This window comes from Phoca vitulina, unplaced genomic scaffold (genome assembly GCF_004348235.1).
Source record: "Phoca vitulina isolate PV1807 unplaced genomic scaffold, GSC_HSeal_1.0 scaffold34, whole genome shotgun sequence".
In the NCBI taxonomy this organism is placed as follows: Eukaryota; Metazoa; Chordata; class Mammalia; order Carnivora; family Phocidae; genus Phoca; species Phoca vitulina.
Window position 1 is genome coordinate 17417691 of NW_022589737.1, and position 24391 is coordinate 17442081.

General features: G+C 46.9%; 1 protein-coding gene across 2 annotated transcripts in view; it reads right to left on the bottom strand.

Annotated features, from left to right (window-relative positions):
- The window catches only part of AMOTL1 (angiomotin like 1), a 114515-nt gene that overhangs the window by 37368 nt on the left and 52756 nt on the right, over nt 1–24391 (bottom strand). For both annotated transcript variants that reach the window (XM_032426101.1, XM_032426100.1), the window contains exons 4-6: nt 11983–12274; nt 5979–6123; nt 4378–4467 (exon numbers count right to left, since the gene is read on the bottom strand). In XM_032426101.1, coding sequence (XP_032281992.1) covers nt 4378–4467; nt 5979–6123; nt 11983–12274 — 527 coding nt within the window. The remainder of the gene's footprint in view (nt 1–4377; nt 4468–5978; nt 6124–11982; nt 12275–24391) is intronic.

Below are 24391 nucleotides of genomic sequence, written 5' to 3' on the forward strand. Positions count from 1 at the left end.
GGCTGGAGACAAGTTCTTGCAAACCGTGGAACATGGCTGGTTTTATCCTGGAACAACACACATATGCCACAGCTAATCAGCTCCCATTCAATCCGAGAACATAATAAGATCATCTCTACCAGTCTAGTTTCCCTGCATCTAATATATTTCATTTTTGTCTTTCTGGCCTAATATCATGGGAATTCTGCAGAGTTATCAGTTTTCAGCAAGGAACAGATAAACGGTTGTACTTACTGAGAAGACAGAGCTAAGAATGACGATAGACATTCCCGGGGTGCTGCCTTTAGTGGACAGTGGCCCACCTCTGCTCTGTGTGTATGTGTGCGTGAGCATGCTCACAAGCGCACGTGCGTGAGTGACAAATGCATGGGAAAACCAGGGATCTCAGTAAGTTAAAGAAGTTAAAGGACAAAGGAGCCCCAATTTCACATAGACAGACAAAACAGGGATTGGCTCCATGCCCCATTTTTCAGGAGCAATTTGGTTGCAAAAATATTCAGAACAATAAACAAACAAACCCAGAAAACAAACAAATAAAACTGAATTCCTCTTAAGTGAGTGATGCAACACCGAGAGGTGATAGAAAAAAAAATTCCTCAGTCATCAAACTCCTAAGCACTTAATTCAGCATGACTTTTATTTTTTTTTAAGATTTTATTTATTTATTTGAGAGAGAGAGCATGTGCGCATAAGCGGGGGGAGGGGCAGTGGGCAGAGGGAGAAGCAGGCTCCACACTGAGCGGGAAACCAGATGCAGGGCTCCATCCCAGGACCCTGGGATCACAACCTGAGCTGAAAGCAGACACTTAACCGACTGAGCCACCCAGGTGCCCCCAGTGCGATTTTTAATACAGACAAATTTCATGACCAGGGAGACACAAGAATCACTGTGTTTAATGTTCATTTCAATCTGCAGAGCTAAGTAGTAACCACCCCCAGAGTCTACCAAGGTCTTCATCAGGCACCAACTTCAGAGCAGAGAGTTGAGTCTTCAAAGGCAAACTACCCTGGGCAACAGAGATATTTACTGATCAGGCCAGGAAGGAGCTTCTCCCTCCATTACCTGAGAGAGCTTTACAGAAGTCCTACTGACCACCTGTACTGCAAGAGTTCCATGGGTCTTCTTGGCCCTGGACTCCTAGATTCAACACAAACACCTAGCAAAAAGTCAATCAGGCCCGTCTCTACTTTCCCCTTCCCTCCAACTTCCCCATCGGCCAAGGTATCTGTCGGGGGCTTCACGACTTAGCCTTAGCTCCTTGGCTTGTTGTTATCCAGAGAAGTCACTTCTCTGACCCAAGGGCTAGAATCTCAAAAGATCCACTTGAAAAGGATGGCTCCTTTTGAGTGCGACGTTTATAATTATGATTACCAAGCATTTAAAAACTATTCTAATTATAGAATTTCTAAAAGAATACACAGATAATGGAACACATTAATAACTATGAAGAGAGGTGGTAATTCATGCCTGCCGTTCTATGCCCACATGCTAAAGCCTGACAGAGTGCCCTGCCCATCACCAGCCTTCTGGGTATATCTGCACCGACGATTACACGGGCTCACTCAGCTATGGGTCGCAGCGTGAGATGACCCAACACGCTCAAACTTTTACTCATTATCTAATCCCAGCCTGCTTTTCCTGCTTTTTATTGGTAAAGGGTGACCATCCATCCAGTTGCTCAGTCACACCCCTTTCTCGGGCTCTCTCACTGCCACTATTCAACTGGTCACTGAGTCCTACTAATTTTGTCATACTTCTCTGTCCCCTACTCTCCACCACTATTTCTGTCTTACTTCAGGACTTCTACCTCTCTTGTCTAGATACCAAAATCTCTGTTAATTAGTCTCCTTACCTCCAGCTTAGTCCCTCCTGAGTTTCTCTTCTACTGTGCCTCCCAAACTAGCTTCTAAAATGTAAGCCTTGAAAACAGTGAAATCATAAACACATTTGAAGAAAACATAGGTGAACAGTTTTATAATCTTGGAGAGTAATAAGCATTTCTAAGCATGATATAAAGCCTGGAAGGCATAAATATGGTTACTTAAAAAATATCTCCTATAACATAAAGAACACTGTAATCAAAGATTAAAAAACAACTGAGGAAAATATCTGCAACATATACAGTGGAGGACATGCTAATTTCTTTAATATACAAAGAGCTCTTACAATTCACTAAGAAGAAAACCTATCTGCAAATTTGAAATAACATCTCAAGTCCATCTCTTGCCACACCAGGAGAGGAAAAGCTAATGCAAATAATTACAAAGTTGTGATAAAGGCACAAATGTCCTGTAAAGACTAGGTACTGAAAAATTTGTTAACTATCACTGGTAGCAAACCTGCTTCAAACACCCTGCCTAGATTCAATTACATTACACATCGACCCTGAGATACCTGTAAGCAGTTGAAAAATGCCTCTGGACTGTCTTGTTTATGCCTTTGGAACACAGCGAAGCATGTTTGCACAGAACAAATCATTCCCTGTAGAGCTGGAAGGCCCTCTTTGCCAGCATTATTGATGTGTTAGCTTTCAGCCAGAAGGTTAACGTTTTCAGGAACATTTCTCAACTCACACAACCCCAAACCTAATCACTCCATCAGCATAGTCTGGGCTGGGAGGCTGGAGTGATGCCTCTCAGATGAAACTAATTGGCTTTTCCATTCTGACCTGAGCTAAGTGACAAAATAATATCCCCTGACAAGAGGCAGTGTCCCAGCTGGGTGACATTGCTGATGTAACTGCCAAGACACCTCCTCTTACCCAGGCACACGGGCATTCAAAAGCCAGGTGTTAAAATCCTAAAGACCAAGAGTACAGATGACTCCTCTTTTGAATGAAAGCTCGGATGAGACGGTGGGTCGACTGCACCCATAAGAAGAGATAAAATTTGTTAGGAAAGTGAATCATTCAAGACGCTGACACAGCTGTTTATGTAAATCTGGAACAAAGGCCAAGTCACCTACTGCAAGACATCCAAAGATTCTGCGGCAAAATCCCTTGACCGTATTAGTGTCCATTTGCCGAAACAGAATTTAAAACCTAAAACTGAGACTAATAACTGAGTGCTACCACGAATAAATTTGGGGGAAACAAAGGAGCTTGAACCCAACCAAGCAGTATTGGAAATCAGAAAATTGAACCAATTGTTTCCCAGCCTTGAGAATGTAAGGCTGTAGGCAGGGGCCAAGCATCAGAATACCACCATCGTACAAGGGATGTGAACACATGACTTTCTGTTGTTGAAACCAACTCTCCGGAGTTTGTGAGCACTTGATTCACAATGTTGTTGAGAATTATGATACAGAAATAAATCCAATTTTCTAAACAGCTTCCAAAAAAAAAAAAAAAGAGTTGGATTTTTACATTTGTAACATACGATGAATGGATTTGCAGAGATTCAAACCCTGATGGATGGTTTCTCAAAACCCATTTGTTTCTATCATTTGCCTCTGGTAAAAAGCATAAAATATTCTCCCAATAAATCTAGAGGCCCAGGGTGCCACTGATTATTTTATTCTGGGCTGCCGTGGGCTCAGTGACTTCTGGAAACAAGCGCCACACATGGAGATGCACGATGGGACCATTCGGTGACTTGACGCTGCAAGGGGCAGCCAGGAGCCGCTCACCCTAAGGAGCACAAAAAACATGCCAGGAGGACCAGATCCCACTCTAGGCCTCCTTCCCTCTCTGTGGAGGAAAAGAGTTGGTGCCTTATTTAAAGGATTGAGTGCCGGGAAAGGCTGTGACCTTGCTATTTCTTGAAGGATATTCTAGAGAAACAGAGAGAAACAGTAGGTCAGAAGGACAGAATAAACATTGCTGAAATAATAGAAATCCAACCTTGGCTTTGTGTCTGGCAGACCTAGGAGGACCTCCTCCTGAGGCCCAACAGCCTCTTATGCTACCTGAACACACAAGAGGCAAACAGCCTACTTAGAAACCTACTTAAAACTGTTGAATCACAGATCTGAACCTCTGAAACAAATAATGCAATATATGTTAAAAAAAAAAAGAAGAAGAAGAAGAAGATAGCAGGAGGGGAAGAATGAAGGGGGGGAAATCGGAGGGGAAGACGAACCATGAGAGACTATGGACTCTGAGAAACAAACTGAGGGTTCTAGAGGGGAGGAGGGTGGGAGGATGGGTTAGCCTGGTGATGGGTATTAAAGAGGGCACGTTCTGCATGGAGCACTGGGTGTTATACGCAAACAATGAATCATGGAACACTACATCAAACACTAATGATGTAATGTATGGTGATTAACATAACAATAAAAAATTAAAAAGAAACCTACTTAAAATGAACAAGATTCCTTCCTCAGGCCCCCAGTTTTTAAGAATAACAATGTGAGGACAGAGAAATGTGGGGACTCACTCTGGGAAGCGTAGAGCCCCTCTGCAGCTCTGTCTTCGTGCCCGTCGTATTCCCTGCTAGACAGCTGCCTGTTGGCCGTCTCTAGGCGATCTGCACAGAGAAGACATGGTCACAAAGAAGTGCATGTAGATCAAAGTCACCATCCCAGCAAGAAACGTCATGGGTGCCAGGAGCCCCAAACTGGATCCCTCTTGGGGAGAGACAATAGGTTCCAAAATACCCAAAGAAAAAGTCTTCAGATGCCACATTGTGTGGCTGCATGCAATCTGGTGTCAGCAGAGGGAGGCAGCTGAGCGAGCACAGGTTCTGAGAACTGCATCGCCCCCTGCAAGGCCCACGAACCTCTGTTTGGAAGTCCTCGAAAAGCGGCTAAGTGTCCTTGGCCTCAGACCCAGCCCTAGTCTCCCCCCGACCGCCAGCCCTACGGTTAGCCCCTGCTGCCAAGTGTAGCTGGGAAGCAAAAAATAGAAAAACAATGAACTAAAAATCAAAATTAAAAAAAAAAAAGTCAAAATGACCAAATGGATGAAGATTCTACCTAGTGAGTTCTACGTTTGCTCAAACCACTCGGTAAATCTTCATTTATTCAATTCAGTAATTCGGTTTAGTAAGTCTTTATTGAATGTCCGTGATTCCCAAGACAAAAGGATTTGTGGTAATGGGAAAGGCAGGCTCTGGCTACTAGAGACCACCAGGACATTATTTTCACCGACGAGGCAACTGAAAAGTGGCTTAGCTCACTAAAAACAAGTAAAATGTTACGGGTTAAGTCATTCTGTGTTGGAGAGTGCCAACATTCTACAGCAGTTGGCTTCCAGCTTTCGGGGAGTTTATATATATCTACTCTTTTCACAACTGGGGGCTTTTTCTTTTTCCTCCAAGAGGATGCTGTCTGGGTCTGTCTTCTATACTGTATCTAGCAAGTGTTGAGTGGTAGCTTTCTAAGAATGCTACCAAATGACAGCCTGATGTGGGAAGGGCTGGGCATCCAACATTGGTCTTTTCAAACATTCTCCCTTGCATAGTCACAAATCACTGCTAAGTACTTTTATTATTATTTTTTTAATTTTGAAGTTATGTTTTTATTTTTATTTTACGGAGTCAATTTGACACAGACCGTTCAGTACTTTTAAAGGAGGGAAAGAGGGGCGCCTGGGTGGCTCAGTCGTTAAGCGTCTGCCTTTGGCTCAGGTCATGATCCCAGGGTCCTGGGATCAAGCCCCGCATCGGGCTCCCTGCTCCGCGGGAAGCCTGCTTCTTCTCCCACTTCCCCTGCTTGTGTTCCCTCTCTCACTGTGTCTCTCTCTGTCAAATAAATAAAATCCTAAAGTAAAATAAAATAAAAATAAAAATAAAGGAGGGAAGGAGCTGCACACACACTCCCTCACTTTCATGGACTCGTGCATAGAGGCTGCCACTTCTCGGGCCCAGGGCAGCCACCCACAACCTACACAGGAGAAAAGAACAATCCTGCTCTTTGAGCACCCCTGCCCCAGGTGGTTGGACTTCCCGAGATTACTGGACACAGTGTGGCCCGGAAGGCAGGCCGCCAGCTCCATGGGAGTCTAGGGCAGGGAGCATGCGGATGGGGCTGGACGTGCCTCGGAGGTCTCTGTTGAAATCGTGAAGCCTTCGGATCTCGCCTTCCAGTTTGTTTCTCATTGCCTTGTCCAGTGATTCCCGCTTGGTAGTGGACTTGACCAGGCTCTCATAGGCTTCTGAAATTCTCTGAAGTTCTTTTTCAAACTGCAAGAAAGAAGCGGCATGAAAGTGGGATTCCTGCCATGCCCACTGGTGCCTCCGTTAGACTGAATCCTCTGACACGTGTGAAGGCGGTGTCTTCCTTCTGCGTCTCTGGCTGCACCGTCTACAGATGCTGCCATCGATCCCACGCACCCTCTTCCCTCCAAGGGCCACACTAGGATCCTGTAAACAGCAGCCTCTCAAGTCTGCCTGCACCGCCCGATGCCACCTTGCAGAAACCTCTCTGTACAATTACCAGGAAGGGGTGCATTTAAACATAACTTCAACCTCTTATATTTTGTATGGCAATTTATAACTATTATTATTCTTCTCACTTTAGAAAAGGGAAAAAGATTACTGTACAGAAAAACTCAAGGACCACAGCTACAACCCAAGTGCGGTTCTCTTCCAGAGACCCTCCTACCCATCCCCCAAGGAACGTAAAACCCACACGAGGAGAGGCATCGTTACGCAGCATTTTTACCCCTTTGTCTATGAACTTGTCTACATAAGGACAAAAGACTTGTATCTAATTATAGACAAATGCACCACAGGAAACCTCTTTATATGAAGAAATTGAAAGATATGGGGTGAAGATCGGCCTTTCTTCGTTTTTCACTAAGTCAAGGGCTGTGCCTTTAATCTCTGGCATATTTAAATCTGTAACAAGTAGCTGTAACTGTTCTAGCAGGAGTCTCCTATAATAGTACGTTGTTTGATGTAGATCTCAACAACTCCCATTTTACTGTTGCATAGCATAAATGCAGGACAAAGGGGGATGGAACTTTGATGAACGGCTGCTCTGAGTTGGGACTGGAGGCCAAGTGGGGAGGGCTGGAGCACTAGCGCCCCTCACTGGGCACCAAGAGGCCTGCACCGTGTTTTCAGTCCGTCCGCAGGAGAGCTATGTCACCAGGAGCCAGGCACCCACTACCTGTACCCCAACCGCTCAGATCAGAAAGCCCCTGCTGAAACCCTGCTGAAACTGTAAGTAATACATGTCCTGAGAGAGCAGATATCTATCGTACATTTTCTAGGTGTCTGGGTGCCAAGGATACAGAAAGAAGTAAGATAATTTCTGGTCTTGGGGCACTCACAGTCTAGCGTTGGCCTCCCCCCAGACACATGTGCTTTTCCAATGCATGTGATAAGGGGTGTGGTGGTTCTGGATGCTCTCACAGCCAAGAGACAAAGTCACTTTGCAGGGGTAAGAACAGGCTTCTTTAAAAAAGATTTCAGAGAAAATGCTACTTAAAATAAGCCTCAAAGGATGAACAGGACTTTGCCCAGCAGAAAAGATCAAGGGGCTTTGCGTTCTAGTCAGAAGACAGGGCGGGAGCCACGGCACCGGGCCACGAAATCAAGTGCATGTCTCTGACATGACAGGTAGTCCAGGGATGAGAGCAAGACGTGAGGGCGGGAGCTAGGCCCGAGGGAAGGACTTTCGGAGTGGGGCGGGGGAGGGGGGTGGTCAAGACTCCACAGGTACAACAGAGGAGTCAGTGAGTAAGACAGGAAGCCGGGGGTGCCACAAACTTAAGGAGAGAGAATGTGGTCAACACCCCAGGGGTTACAACGGAGCCGGGAAGACACGCCAAGAAAGAGGCCAGTGAAGAGGCTGGACAGCGTGGGGGCTTCTGCAAAGTGGCAGCCCACCAGAGTGGAGCTGAACATCAAGGCTCCCCTCGGTACCAGGTTATTTTCCCAAAGGCCTCCTAATACCAGAGCTGATCCTTTCCTGGTCCCCTCATTTCGACAGGCCTGTTTCTTTCAAAGATACGAATTGTTGGTACTGTGGCAGCAGAGAGAACAGCACATCCTGACTCCTGTTGATCGCCCTCCCGCAAATCATGTTCCTGCCTTATAATTTTGTTTTCAAAAGAGAGGGCTCCAGAACATATCACGGTTTCTATGCTAATTTCATCAATAAAAGGTGGCCTTTGTTTTCGGACAGATGGGCATGCCTCGGGGACAGGCCCCTTCCAGGCCAGGGGGCGTCCCCTGGTGCTGGGGAAGCCCAGCAGAGGTGCTGAGACAGCCCCCCGGAGCCTGGCGCCCCTGCCTCAAGCCCAGGACGACCCGGGAGCCTTCCTCAACGACACCAAACACGGGAACTTTCCTCAAGCTGATTCCACAGTACTTTCATCTGGCTGGAATTCTGTCCTGCGTACGTATTCTACATCTCTGATCTGATCTGTCAACTCCGCGAACGCAGGAACAGCCCTTATAGCCCTAACACTGCGCCCCGCCCCCGACACAAATACAGGCTGATGAATGAATCTTTAACCGTGTCACTCCTAAAGACAGACTCAGGCACTGATCAACTGCACCTGATCGTGCCTTCTTTCCTTCACTGGAAGAACTTCCCTCTGCACACTTTATAAAAGCAAACTGCAGGATCCCTGGGGCAGCATGGTTTACTATCTTAAATCCTAAAACAATCGGGAACCGGGATATGGTTACGTGCTGGAAGCTACCCAGTGAGAAAGGGCAAGGGTCTCCGTTCAGGACAAGGTACTTCCTGTGGGAAATGGCAGTTTCCTGTCGTCAGGATGGAGACCTTCGTCCCCTTCAGTGTGTTAGGGAGGACAGAGCTATGACTAAATGGAGCAAGTCCAAGGGATGAAGACTTTGATTCAAAAGAAGAGAGAATTTCCGAGCTATGTTTTCCAGAAGTAGGCCCAGTAGGAGGGAGCTTCTCTCCTCTGGAAGCATTCAAGTAAAAAATGAATGATCTCCTTTCAGGGACATGAGAACTTGGCCTAGAATCATTTTCAGACTTTTCAGTCTAACGCTCTATGATTTGATTGCACACTCCTTCAGAATGGGAACCACTTATCCCCCATGTCCAGAACACCAATCCCCCTGATGTTTGTTAAAGATGAGGGGCAGGCTGGCCAGGCTGGCTTTGAGATGAAAACACCCTGGCCAGTTCAGAGTCCCAGTAGGCTCCTATGAAGACAGCCCTGGGTCTGCCTCCACGGCTCCCACCTTCCCTTCCAGCCTATGTCAGGCCAAGCTGCACAGCCCCTGTGATCCCACAGACAAGCACTCCTTGTCCCAGAAACAGAACTAGGAGCAGAGAAAGAGAAAACCTCAGCCACTCCAAGCTCTAGATACTGGTGTCTTCCCTGAGCCCCTTCACGCACACAGCCCAGAGACCCACAGGACCAAGACTGGCCTGCTGTCCCAGCCACAGAGGGCCCAATCAGAGCCACCACTGTTGCGCTGACAAAAGACCAGGGTCTTCACTCAGGCAAGCCCGGGGGAACCATAAATACCAGCTGTCTCCCTTCAAATGCCCACCTAGGCCCTGACAGCTTCTGAGGCCAACCCTCTCAACAGCCCACAGTCTGGTCCCACTGCAAACTCTGTCCATTAATTAGGTTTCAGGGAAACCAGGAGGAAAGAGAAGCAAAACAAGCGGCCAAAAGGAAAAATTACAAACAACTACTCTTTCTGGGGGTCCTCAGCCATCATCCCAACACTAACAGTGATAATCACCGCCTTGTGCCTCTCTGGAAACAGGGTCTTCCTAACTAGGCCACGCTTGGGCAGGCTCCGCGTTTAGTCATTCTTTCCCGCTGTGTTCTTGGCACAGGATGCATAGGCTAAGGCCTGTCATTAAAAATTCATCTGTTTCTGGTGTTGCCCTTACAATGAATCCTGCGAGGGCTCCCAACACTGCGAGGATCCTGGATTGGATGTTATTGCTGGCACATGGCGGCCCCATCCTTCAGCGCCGTATGTGTCTCCACCCAAAGCAGGGTCATCCGTGCTGAGAAGTGAGGTTGTCACCTCATCCGACAGTCCTCTCCCCAGACCTGCTGACAGACGGCCAAGCAGGGTGGCCCATGAGCAGGGAGGACTTGGGACAAGGCCCACCTCGGGGACACAAGCCTCGAAATGTTAAGTCACAGCCTTCAGGCAGCCCTTGTGTCTCTCACTCCTAGTTGCTGACAACAGCTAGGGGACTAGTGATGAACACAGCAGTCTCCATCAAAATCTGCGTGTTCGAACTGACAATTCCAGTTGGACATATGACTGATTAATGACATGGAATAACCATAGAACCATTTATAATATTCAAGGGACTAAAGGAGTTTTGAGTTCCAGAAGGGTAACAGCTTTTGATTTTTCCTTTTTCAATCATCAAAATCCTTTTGGCCACTAAGTTTAAGAATCATCCCCTGTGCCGGGAAGCTGAGTCACTGGGAGACTGATTTGGTTTTTCAAAACAGAAACGTGCACCGAAATCAAGAATGAGATGCTTGTGACAGGTCAGTAAAAAGTGTATGTTAATAAAACAAGTCAATGAAGAATAACAAGACCTCCCAATTTCTGTGCCTTCCACGTTACCATTCAAAGACATCCATGCGGAAAGACCCAGAACCAAACTGCCCTCAGGTGGGTCTGCATAACTCCTGAACCTGCCTGCCACAGGGCTTCATTAGGGAGAAGAAAGAACGACTTCTTTCCCAGGAGGGGCTGGGGAGCTCCTTCCCAATGTGCAGACTGCTTCTAGAAGGAAGCTGCCCCCGGAGGTGTTAGAGGCAAGCTTGGGCCTGAGCAGTGACTTACAGCCAAGGCCACGAGACAGCGAGCTTGTTTCCCAGCTTCGGGGGTCCGACCAGGGTGGGAGTGAGGCCGCAAACTTCAGGCAGCCCATTTCTCTCTGGCTCTCATTTTTTCCCCTCCAGGAAAGGCATCCAGAGCTCTCTGAGCCAAGTCTGGTCTTGACTCCAGGGAGCTCCAGACCCTTTCGGTGGAAGCTCTGCATGAACGTGCTGGGGCAGATTCTGCCTGTGAACATTTGCACCATCAAACCCACTGCTCCCAGCTGTGTACTGCCAGGAAATCAGAGACACTCACTACTCTGAAACGCCGACCAGCAAAAAGACCATGCCTCACCTGAGAGAGGAACGCTATGCGGGCCCGCCAGCCAAGAGGATTAACTGTCACCTGGGACCAAATGGCAATGCTCCTGTAGTCAGGCGGGGTTTATATTCCTACCTTTTCTCTTTATAAAAGCCCCCGAGTGTCCAGGACAGGGCCAGGTACTTCGACTCTTATAAGATCACTCCCACCACGCAGGCCTCCAGGTCTCCAGAAAGGAAACTCTAGGGCCCTGTGGCTCTCCTGCTCCCAAACAGCCTAGTGCCTCTGCCCCCCTCACCTCTTCTGTGCGACCGGAAGCATTTCAGGTGCTGACACGTGGGGCATCGTGAAATCACTGCCTACGACAGTTCATCTTGCTGGAAGTTCTCCCACTGACTATGGCTCTCGGCATAAAGCCCTAAGCATGAAGCCTGCCGCACACTTGGATATCCCCGTGATGACGACACGGGCTGGAATCGAGCGGCATCTCCCCACCTGACAAACGCCAAACAGAAGGATGGACGGCAGGCAGTCGCTCGGACTCTACCCGCGGTCTTGAGGCCATGCTGCTTTCTGCAGAGACCAGCTAATGAAACCCACATGGCGATCACCCGGCTCTTGTCTGAGAACCCTGGATGTAAAGACAGACCTGTCTGTCTCAACCCATTCCTCTGTGTTCCTTCTTCCACGCCGTCCACCCGGGGGGATACTACTGAACTCTGAGGCCATCCCCCTCCCCCCGTACCTCTACCTCCTGCAACCCGCCTGACATTCCGCTGCAGGGATGAGCTCAGGGGACGCTCCCTCTTTTGGACTGTAAGCTCCTCCTATTTGTCTCCCTAAAGCTTTGCACGGCACCTGGCATAGAAAGGGGTCGCTGCGGGCCCGTGGGTCAGGGCATCCCCCCCTTGATGAGCAGGTAAAAAATTCTGACCCTCCCAGAGAACCTTCTTCTCCCTCTCCTTCCCTCGGGAAGTCACATACCTTGTGGAGCTTGTCGGCATTGTCATAGTAACCCTGAAGTTCCTGGTGAAGCACCCGGTTCTCCTCGGTTAGGATCTCCACCATCTGCTGGGCTCGCTCCACGATGGCGAAGGCATCAGGCCCAAGCTGCTGGCTGGGCGAGGCGGCCGGCGGGGGCTGCGGAGCCGCCAGGGTCACGGGCAGTGGAAGTGGCAAGGACACGGAGTGCAGCGGCCCGCTGACCGGGGGGTTCTGGGAGGACATGGGGCTGTGCTGCTGCACGGTCGGCGGGAAAGGGAGCTGGCAGGGGCGGCTGCAAGGGAAGCGGAGACCAGGCATCAGACCCCAGGAAAGCGGTGGGAGGACAAAGTCCCAGCAAGAGCCGGCCTATCGCTGCCACAGGCCGCCGCGCACGTCTCCGTGTCCAGGCCCTCGCCCACAGATAGGCAATGTGTTCTCCCTCTGGATCAGCACTGTTGGGGTGGCTGGCGGGGGGTGCCAGGGCCCTGCTCTCACGAAGCTTACGTTCTCGGGGACGGACACAGGTGATCCATCCAATGAAACCAGGTAATGTGACAGCGAGGGACCAAGTGGCTAGTTCATTCTGAGAGGGGAAGGGGACGTGGGTGCCTGAGTTGAAGTCTGAATGACAGACAAGAAGGAGCCAGTGGCTGGGGCAAGGGGGTCAAGGAGGAGGCAGAGGAGCGTTCCAGGTAGGGGAATCGCCTAGTGTATGGGGCCTAAGTCAGGACTTAGCACAGGCAGACTTGTGGATATGAAGCACGGCCAGCAAAAGTGGAACAAGGTAAGACCAGAGAGAATGATGGGCAAGGGCCTTTGTAAGCCAAGGCCAACCCTGCCTTCGGGGTGTAGCCCTTGGCCTTGGAGGAGCTGCCCCACGGAGTGGTGCGGAGATGAGATGGACAGGGGCAGGAAGGGACGCAGGGCGCCCCACAGGGAGGCCGAGCTATGGTCTTGGTGAGAACTGATGGGAGTCTCACGAGGCCGTAGCAGAAGGGCAATTAGGGATGGATTTGGGATACATCCGGATAGATCATGGACAGCGAGAGAGAAGGGAAGGAAAATTTAGAAATCACTCCTACATTTGGGGCTTCGCACAAATGGACAGGAGGTACCATCCAATGAAATGGGCAAGTCTTTAGGAAGAGACAAGTCTTTTGTTTTGATCTGCTGGGATAAGGAGGTCTGGGGATCTTAGCCGCGTTATAAAGATGGTTCAAAGCCCGGGCTCTAGCTCCCCTATCTGAAACCTTGAGCTGCCATCTCGAGTTCCACTCCCCAACAATCCCCACCTCACTATTCTGTTACCTGTTCCGTAAGAATCATCATATTTTCACCCAGCCTACGCCAAGGGCTCCTACCAACAACTCCTGTACGTATAAGCAGCAAAGACGGTCATGGTGGCTAGTTCTCCAACCACAGCTGCCTCTCTTCTGCAGACTTGGGACTTCTTGACCTCCCTAACCTTTTAGGTCTCAGTCTGGGAACTGGAGTGCGAAGAATTCAGCACCCCTGAATCACCCACATTCTGTATCACAGGTTGGAGTCCTCTGGAGATCCAGCTAACTGGTACTTCCAGTCTTTGACGCTTACTTGTGTCGCCTCCTGTTCCTCATGGCTAGCTGTAGCCAAAGCTCTCAGAGCTCCCCCTGCTTTGCCCAGGAGGCCGCCTGGCCTTCTATTTTCCTTTTAAGTATACTTGCTGGAATATTTTGGGACCCTGTCGGCCTCTGTATCGCTCACTTTGTAAGCATCTCTTGTAGCCAGGATTCCTCCTGGCAGCTACATGTCGCACTCTAGAAGGAAATTTGACAGGGGTCACTTTAGGCCTCCCTACATGGATATGCAGACATTCACAAAGATGACCTCAGAAGCAATCCAGCAGATCCTAACAACGTGACTTCCCACAGGCCTTGCTATGGTAACGAACACCAGGTCTCTCAACCTCAGCTTGGAAGATATTTCCCAACTAGATTTCCTTATGCCTTCAATCAGAAAGCCCCTTCCATTTCCCATTCAAACAGCTAGGTTCTAAGTTCCCCGAGGCAAGGTGGAGAACCGTGGAGCTCAATTCGGTTCTTGATTCCTTAGTGGGCTCCCAGATCTGTTACTGAGCAAGTGCATTCCTACAGGCTGGCTAAATCCTGCAGGGTATTTTTCATGGAAAAAGGTTGCCTTGGCAAGAGGCAAAACACCACATCTTACATGGCCTCCATTCAAAGGCAGATGTCCATTCCCAGCCCCAAATATTCCCTTCACACTTTATCCAAGGCAAAGGACAAATGCAGCATGTCTCCTTGGGGCCGAGGTGGGCACAGATGAGCCTGCATCCCTACTGTGTGAAGCATGGGGCCTCCCTTTGGCCCAGGCAACTATGGGTTGGGGCTTCTATCTTTTAACATTTATTAAACTCTGGGATTTGGGACTCACTTATGGTCAACGGTGGGCTTATCTTCTCATCTTTTTCCGATCTAGAACAAAAAGGAAGTGTTTCCTGAATGCCAGCCTAAGTCATCCATGATGGGGACTAGTCACCTGAGTGGCAATGCAGGAAACGTGTGTTTGCGAAGGTTAGGGGACAGAAAATAACTACTTTTTCAAAATGGGAACTCTTCTACTAAAGGGAACACTGGCCTCATAAATAACTGAGTTACACATTGAATAAACAGCACATCACAATGGATGATGTGCAGGTAGGACAGCAAACTTCTATTCCTTGGCTCCACTACTCTGCCAATGGGTTGGTGAGATCAAAGATCTGGACCAGGTAGATTTGGGCTTAGGGTAAATGAGGGCGGAAAGAGTGTTGGGACAGAACAGGACAATTTCTCATGAGATCATACCAGAAACAACCTATCTTCAGCTTCCAAAGATAATGCTCTTGATTGGCCACATCCCAAGCAATGGGGATACAAAGAAAAGGGAAAAAGATGGGATGGGAACCAGTATGCATTGAGAAACACCTGCAAGTAGAATTCTTTGCTATAATTATCTACTTGTGAGCCTGACTTCCTTCTGTGAAGTCACAGAGCTAGCTTATTTGATACCACGTGTCTTGACTTCCTGAGACTATGTACTACTTAGCTCAATGCTAAAGGACTTAAGGGGTTAATAATATGTATAAAGGCCAGCACAAAGTAAGCACTGGACAAATGTGAGCTATAATCACCATTACTATTATCATCTGAATCCCACAGCCCCTAATGAAAAGCCTAGCACCAAGCATGGCATGCATAAGTCCAATACATTTTTTCTGTTACGGCTAACAATTACTGAGCACTTTTTGCATTCAGCCTCTCATCTTAACCTTTATAATTGCCTTCTAAAATCGGTCTCATTATCAGCCCGTTTAGATGAGAAAAACAAAGCACAGGACGGTAACTTACAAAATAGAACAGAGAGAATAGGAACATAAAGGAGATCCACGCCCAGGCTTTTTGATTTGAGAGTCCACAGGGTTCACTATTGCCCTATCCTGGTGAGAGCAGGGAGGGAAGGCAACCACTCTTTGGTCTTTTGCTCCTGGGTTCCTGGGGCCTACTAGGAGCAACTACACCACAGTAAGGTGTCCACAATTACACCCCAACACAAAAGCGTCACCCCTTCTGCAGGCTTGAGCAACCTCGGGGAAGCACGGAGGCTGGAAATTTACCTCTGAGTTCTTCTTGTGGACTGTTCCTTACATTTCACATTATTGTCTTTCACAGGCTAGTGTCTTGTCTCCAGCAAGCATTCAGCTAGCACTTATCGTGGGTCCCTGCTATCTGTGAGGCACCACATTCCACTTACTTAATGCTCACAAAAACCAGGGCAGGTACCCCGCGCAGGTCCTGCTCCTTTCTCAAGGACCTCAGCGAGCCTCAGAACAGCGCACCCAACTGACCAATAACTGACCAGTTACTTAAATATGTCTGAGCAAAGCTAAGTCCACAGTGATGCATTAAAAAAACAGCATTTAAAGAGTCACATCTACGAGAAATTATGGGGGTCATGGAGGGAAGTCTTACAGACTGGCCCGTCATTGTCAATGACCTGGGGCCATGCTGCACATAGCCCGACCCCAGAATTGGTACCCATTTCTTTCCTCCAAACTTACAAGTGGCCTAAATCACAATCCTGACAAACTACTATCACTGGCCTTTATCAAGTCTTTTGTTCTCCTGAATTTTTATTTAAATGTAATATTATGTAATTTTTCATACATTTGTCTTTTCTCCCAAATTTTTAGCATGCATGTTTTTTGAGGGTAGAAAATGATGACTTAAACTAGGTTGGTACCCAATACATTTGTGTCAGCTGATTTGGCCCCTAAGCCCAAGAGCAAGTTGGGAGACCACATATGCTTAATGTGCTTTCAAATAATGGCCAAACCCTCAACATTGTATCATTAAAGAAGGGACCTCTGGTGTTTAGATTGGTTCTGGATAATTGGTTCTAGGTAGAATCTCAAATCATGATGTTGCCAGTATAATAACATAACTCCATGTCACTGCCCTTCTTTTTTTTTTTTACAGATTTTATTTATTTATTTATTTATTTATTTGCAAGAGGGTGAGAGAGTGCACATGCATGCACACATGAGCGTGGGAGGAGGGGGTGCGAGGGGCAGAGGGAGAGACAGATCCCCAGCTGAGCGTGGAGCTCAAAGCAGGGCTCATCCCAGGACCCTGAGATCACGACCTGAGCCGAAATCAAGAGTCGGACACTTAACCAACTGAGACACCCAGGAGCCCCATCACTGCCCTTCTTATGTATTTGGGGCCACAAAATGCAGCTCAAAATGGGAGTGACAGTGTTATTTGGACTGGGGAAACAGGGTCATTGGTGACATCTAAGCACCAGCCCATTTGTTCCTCTGTGCATACCGCAAGCCTTCACACACAAGCTTACGTATTTACTTGACACCTGGACATAATGTGCCACATTAGTATGTCACATCCACTATGTCACTGATTTCTCATAAACATGGGGCATTCACTGCTCTCATGCATACACTATCCTATTTTTAAAGTATGCAAACTTTAGGTTTCACAAAGCCGAGATCTCACTACAAGGCAAAAAAAAAAGGGCTTTGAAGTGGGCAGTCTAGAACCCAGCATACTCCCCCCACACACGGGCTACCTCCTATGTTAGTACAGGAGAGCACTATTCCTCAGTGTGGGGTCTCTTTTCTCTGCCTCCGCTTCTTTCTAACCATGGACCCACGGGCGAGTTTCTAACTTCTTCACCTTTAAATGAGATGATCATACCTACCTCACGGGGTTGTTGCGAGAATTAAATGAGATAAGGCATATAAAGCATGGCATACCGTGTCTATCCTGAGGGAAGTACTTAATACCTGTTACAGTCTCTGTTGTTACCACACACTGATAATCGGTGTTAGGAGAAAGGCAAGAAGAACCACCCCTGAGTGTCCCTTCCTCTTCAAACACCACGGGATGAGAATTACAGTCCCTAATCCTCGACCTCAGTAAGGATCAAAGCTCATGCTAGCGCCGCAGAATCTCTGGCTTCTGAAGAGGCTTCCTGGCGTACAACACAGAACAAGAGCTCGTTTCAAGATGATGTCTGGACATGTCGGGGCACTCTCTCTCGACACACAGTCTTACCTCCTTCGGGACCTGTGCGGTCCCAAAGAGTAGCCATGAGCTACACGAGCTACATGTGCTACCGAACACCTAAAATGCAGCTAGTCTGAATTGAAATGTGCAGGAAGTGTAGATTATATACATCAAAATCGGAAGACTTAGTACCAAAAATGTAAAATTTCTCATTAATAGTTTTTTATAGTGATTACCTGTTGAAATGATAATGGTTTTAGCTAACTAAAACATGTTTTTTTTTAATTTTTCAAAGATTTATTTATTTGAGAGAGAGCAAGAGAGAGCATGAGCTGGGGGGGAGGGGCAGAGAGAGGAGGAGGCAAGCAGACTCCCCACTGAGCAGAGGCCTCATGCGGGACTCAATCCCAAGACCCTGGGATCATGACCTGAGCTAAAGGCAGATGCTTGACCTCTGGAGCCACCCAGGCGCCCCTAAAACATGTTTTTAAAAATATGTTTTTAACGGGTTAACTCAACTATGTTTTAAAATTAATTTCACTTGTTTTCTTTTAACTTTTAAAAAATGTGGCTACTAGAACATTTTTAAGTAGACACGTGTGGCTCATAACTATACTTCTGTTGGACAGCACTGCTGTAGACCATACTGAATGTACACCAAAAGGCCTCGTTTTGGGAGATAATTCCAGAATTCAGTGACCATCAGAGTAACTCATGTAAAGAGACCAGCAGTCAGTTCCCTCTCTGCTCTCCCCACACCCCAAAGCATCAAGGGTGATCAGCAAGTTACATTCAATATATGAAACTATATGTTCATCTGCAATTAGGCCATCATGCTAACATTTAATAAATTTGGCTCGTGTGATTAACAGTCAACAATTAAAAATTTTTCAAACTGTGGCAGGAAAATAAACATCAATGGATAAATAGATGGAGGATGTGATCAAAGAATTCAAAAGAGAAAATGCAGGCAGCTAAATACATTGTCCAAAGCAAACTTATTAATAGAGACATAAAATCAAAACAACTTTTTCCAGTTTATTGACATTAACAATTCAGTTCAACAAGTTTTCGCTGAGTCCCTAAGAAAGGATTTTTAAAAAAAATCCTATCTATACATATTAGGATTTCACCTAGTATGTGTGAAACACAATGCACAGAAAAATGACTAGAAGGAAATATGACAATAGGTTGGAGTGGCTAATGCTAGGTGATGGGACTATGGATATTTCTTCCTTGTCCTTTTTTTCTTTATAAAATTTCTACGATGAACACATCTGGCTACTTTTTAAAAAATTCATTATCTTAAAAAAAATTAAAAAAAAAAGACAGTGTAACTATGGACTAAAAAAAAAAATTCATTATCTAAGATTACTTAGATACATGTACACTGTAGAAAAATTAGAAACTAAAGATAAGCCAAAAAATCCTCATCGTTATTTTGATAATCAGAGAAAGTAAACGAAATGAGATAAAAGAATTTAAAAACAAGATGAAATAATAAAGGGCTTCTTGGTCCGTGGTGAAGAGGTTCAAGTGTTAAGACCTGTCCTTCAGCAAAAATACCTCCTATTTACATAGAGTTTTCCCACTTAGAATATTCTCTTCTGATTTTCTGATCCTCAAAACAACACAGCGAACAGAGTACTTAACTCTGGTTATCTCTGGATAGTGGGACTACAGATAATTTCTCCTTTCCTTCTTTTTCTTTGTTGCGGGGAGAAAATGGGTGTTAGGAAAAATGAGCTGTAACAATTTGCAGATAGGGAAACTGAGGCTCAGAGAACCTACACAACTCATTATAAAATGGAAGAGCCAGAACTCAAAACCCCTCAAATCTTCACCCAAACCCAGATCCTCCCCGCTGGATCCCGTTGGGTGTGCAGACACCGGTAAGATTTGTAAATGCCCCAAGTAAGACTCAAGTCTTGTGTAAACTAAGATCAGATTTATTTCTATGCAGGATGGATAGAGGCAATCCTCTTGTTTGAAAAAGTCATTGGTTTCATGCATTATACCTGGAACTGTGGTAGGTTTCCTAAGAAAGTAACCTGAACTTGACCCTAGCCTTTGAAATTCCCATACTGCAGAGCTGTTTCTCAGAATAAACAGCATGTAGTTACTTGGCTCATCCAGCCATAATCCAGCTTAAAAGCTGTAGAAACTCCGGAGTTCTAATGCTGGTATTCAAAACACATGTTTAGCTGGTGGAATTTAAATAAGGCTCCATAGCCTTATTTTTGTTAAGAGCAACACATAGTTTTTAATCCAACAAGCTTGGATCTGGCTTATCTTTTGTCCTACATAGCAATTCATGTTCATAACTGTATAAACTGCAAATTACCACTCTGGAAACATACTCTGAAAATTCTCTCCCCTCCTCCAGACATTTCCAACCCGAAGTAAGATGGGACCACCAAACATTCTTTCCTGTAATACAGCACATTCCAAACCCCAAGCCCACCAAGTAAGCCCTGCTCTTGGGCACCTATCTCTGTGCTTGTTCATGGTTTAAACTGCACTCCAGTTGCACAGTTGGATCAACATGAGTTTCTTGGGGAGAGGTGTTCTCTCTCTTTAATTTGTCACAGCACTCCTTGGCTGTGTCCTCTTCTGCTCCCTCCCTCCTCACTGTACCCTCATTTGGCATGTTCCCAGAAGATGTCATCTATCCTAAATAAAACCAACCCTGGAGGTTTCTCTGGGGAAAAATGCACAGTGCATTTTTGAAGGAAAATATGAGTGATTTAGGACATTAGTCACACCACACATTCCCTCTCTGAATGCAGGAAACTGTTAGTCCCTGCCCTGTTGGGAAGAAGGGTGGCTGAGATGGCTGCTCTCCGGAGGTGGTGGGGGGGGCGGGAATCGAGCAAGCTTCTCCGTGCAAGGAAGTCCACAGCACCTCGTGCTTGACATCATCTTGTAAGATGCTTTTATCAGCCCCGGACAAAGGGCTGGGTCAAACATCATCATTTCGTGCCTTTATAAGGTATCCATTTACATACTAAAAATCCAATTAGCACATTCATAGATGGATAAAATATTAATAAACGGTTACCACTCTTTGCTCCTGGAAAGCTGGTAAATCTAACTCCCTACGCTTACGTCTAAGCCTGAGTGCTTACCATGAACATCATGGATCCCCCTACCATCCAGCAGGGACCATGACAGCACCCCCCCGGGAAGTGCTGTGACGACTGAGGAAGGTCACCCGCACAGAGTGCCTGGCACAGGCAGGCACCGAAGCTTTAGTCCCAGTGCTGCCTCACCACCCCTACTCCACTGCCACCTGCTAAGGGTACAGACGGAGTTCTAGAAGCTGGAAGATCAGGGCAGGCGTTAGAGAACACAAGTTTAAGTTTGTTCTGAATCCATTGTAATATATAGATCATACAAACAGAAGACACAAACAGCTCATTTGCAAGGTCAAATCTAACCATTAAATTAACCCCCGCAAACAACCTAGCTAATAATTGCAAAGTAAAATAAAGAATTAACACTATCTGCCCATTAAATTAGCAAAGGTTTGTAATTACAATGACTAATGTTGGTCAAAGGGCAGGGACACATGCACTGTAATATTTTTTACCAAGTTATCTGGTATCACGAGTCATTAAATGTTTGTTACAATTGACCCAATAATTTCAACTCTAAATAATGATTCCTAAAGAAGTGAAGCAAAAGTCCAGAGACCCCTTCAGAGAACAGAGCCCCCGACTTCTGCTGGGGCGAGAACAGACATGGCAGCCGTTCACGAGCTGAGGCAAGAAGGGGACCTGGGACTCCAAGCACCCTTTAAATAGATATTCAGTTGGTCCTTCTGTTTTTATCTCCACCTTCACACCAATTTTCAGAAATATTACCAAGTCTTAAATGTTTGGGGTCTTCTCCAGGACAGCCAGGCTGCCTCTCAGGCCCTCCCATCATGTGTTCAGAAAGCCAGCCTCCCAGAGCCAGGGTCAGGGCTAAGGCCAGGGTCAGAGTTAGGGTTAGGGTTGGAGGCAGGTTAGGGGCCAGAGGTCAGGGGTCTGGGCATGGAAAATTTGATATGCATGAGGATGTTCACTACATTATTTGTAGACAAGATAATGTAAATTATATACTTTATAAAAGATTATGCAGCAATAAAAAGGATGGTGAGGAAAACAAGTGCAAACTGTCGAAAGAAAACAAGCTAAGATACTATAGCAAATATAATCTATGATGATAACATGGGAAAAAAAATCAATGTGTAGAGGAAAATGTTAAAGTAGTTGTATTAAGAAAGAAGGCTATTTTAAGTAATTTTTTGGCATCTTCAGTTTCCACTTTTGGAAATATGGGCCGATTTCTTTGCAAAGCAAACATGCACTTGACTAATATCTTCCCAGCTGCTCTGATAGCAATCAGCTCATCCTCGGGCATTCACTTCCACTCATGGTACAGCCCCATAAGCCAAGTCACTGCTTCTATAATGCTCCTTCCACAAAGTGCATCAGAATTAACATCCAAATACTGGCTTTTTTTTTTTTCTTTTTTTTTTAAGCACAATTCTACATAGAACAACCTGTCCAATTCTCACCTTGTCCTCCTTTATATCCATTACCACTTTCAGGTTGAAGAAAAAGGAAGACAGAGCAGGAATAAAACCAGAGCCTTTCTCAATGGCCAGCTCCCGTTCCCTGGAGGTCCCCACCAGCCACTCCAGCAGGGCCTTAGTCTCCACATCTCTGCCAGCCTCACTAGCTCACCCACGACAAGGGCCAAGCTGGTCAAGTCAACAAGGCTGTGACTGATAGCCTCTCCCTGGGTTTCCCACCAAAGGAGACTAAAGTGCTTTACAATAAACTCACCACACATCTCCATCTTTAGCAGCTCAGGGCGGGTGAATTTATAAGCTATGGTGAGTCAGTAATGAAGGCAAGAACTCTGAGTTCTTCCTCCTTCTGTCATTCGCTTGTCTTTTGGACCTTTCCATCGGTAGGCAAAAAGCAGTGAAGTCTGAGCAATGTAAAGGGCCAGGAGATTGGACTCCATGATCTCACTCAGTGGCCTTTCCTTCGTGGCCAGGAGTCTGTGATGTACGGACCCCACAGCCTGCAGCTTCTGAAACCATCGCCATGAATGACAAATAGATAACCCTTTAGGCACAGGGGAACGTATCCATGAAATTAAAAGGAGCCCTGCTCATCTCCTGGGTCGAAGGAAACTTGAACACCACACACTGTGAGTTTCAGATCCGACCCGTGGAGTTCAGACCACGCTGGATGTGTCCGCAGCAGGGCTGATGTGGATACAACTTTGTTGACTCTGCCAGCCCAGGGCTGCGCCGTTGGAACCCTGCTGGCCAGCCACGGCCCGGCTCACAAAGGGGCCTTTTAGCTCTGGAGCCAAGCCTCAATGGCCTGCCTGTTACGTCTCCTGGGCCATTCTGATGTTCCATGTCAATCTGGCTGCCAAGCCCGGCAATTAGCTTGGATCCCTCATACATTTCTTCTTTTTGACGTCAAAACTTTGAGACAAATGACACTTTCCACAAATAACTGGGTAGCTCTCTTATTGGTGCTTCCTTTCCCCCCTCACCCTGTCTCCCACCTCATATCACACCTACTGCCAGATGACAAAAAGCAAAATGATCTACGTTACACAATGCTGTAAAGCCAAAGAGAAGAAGTAGACTTCCTTCGGGGATGTCCCCACTTTCTATCAATCTCTAGAGGCTGAGTCAAATGTTCAGGAAAAAAATGTGAAAAAATATGATCCTGTGATAAACGTCGTAGATGACTTTAAACAAAGTCTCTTGAATCAATGTGGCAGATGCCAGAGATATGAAGACTTTTCTCCCCTCCTTCTTCAAACCTGATAGTTTTAAAGTTTAAATGTCTCCTGTGGCTTAAGGAACTATAAAAGGTAAGAAACAAGAGCCCTGTAGGCCCCACCGTGGACTCCTCAGTGGGGTCAGACTATGGCGCCTTCAGGAAGAATGAGGTCTGCAGCCTGTCAGAGGTCTCAAAGGTGCTGTCCTGCTTCCAAGCTGGCATTCCCAGTCTGATATGCGGGGAAATGTGTCAGCAGCTGCGAAGTAAAGGGCAGGTCAGCCAGCTCTCTCCCTCTGCCAAGGCCCAATCACTGCCTTTTCAGAAGATGTACAGCCAAGGTATGCCCTGCACACAGCTGCTGGGGTCACCCAGGGAACACTCAACTCATCTGATTTAGAAACAGACAAATAAGGCCCTTTGTGAGAATGAAGACACAGCCAATAATAGGCAGTGGTCACCTGCCTTCTCTTCTCCTGCTCCACGCTCTCCCCAAGAAGCTCGGCAACATCGAGATGCTGGTAACTCCCAGATTTGTACCTTCAGACCCAATTTCTCTCGAGAGCTTGATTTCCAACTGCCCTATTATTTCTCACCTTCTGTGTCTAATCGGCCATCAAAGCCTGCCAATGTTACTTCTCTGCCTCTCACAGCGCATAATGCTCCCCTACACGTCCGTCCTCCAACTTAGGCCGTGCTCACCAATTCTTAGCTGGACTACTGAAATTGCCCCTGAAGGTCCTCATGGCCTCTGGTCCCGTTCCTCTGTTCCATCCTTCACTGCCACCAAAGTCAGCCTAATAAACACCAACGGAGTCTCTCCTTAAAAATACTGGCTCTCCCAATTGCTTATGACTAAATTCCAAACTCCACAGTAGGACTCCCAAAGACCTTCACCAGCCGGTCTCAGCTCCCTGTCCGCTGGCCACTCCCTCCTAACCCACCTGTGGTACCTCGGCGTGTTCCAGACCAAACCAGTGGCATTCCCCCTTGCATAGTGCGTCCCGCTACCCCATCTCTTCGCACGCTTTCCCCCACTACTGGTCCTTC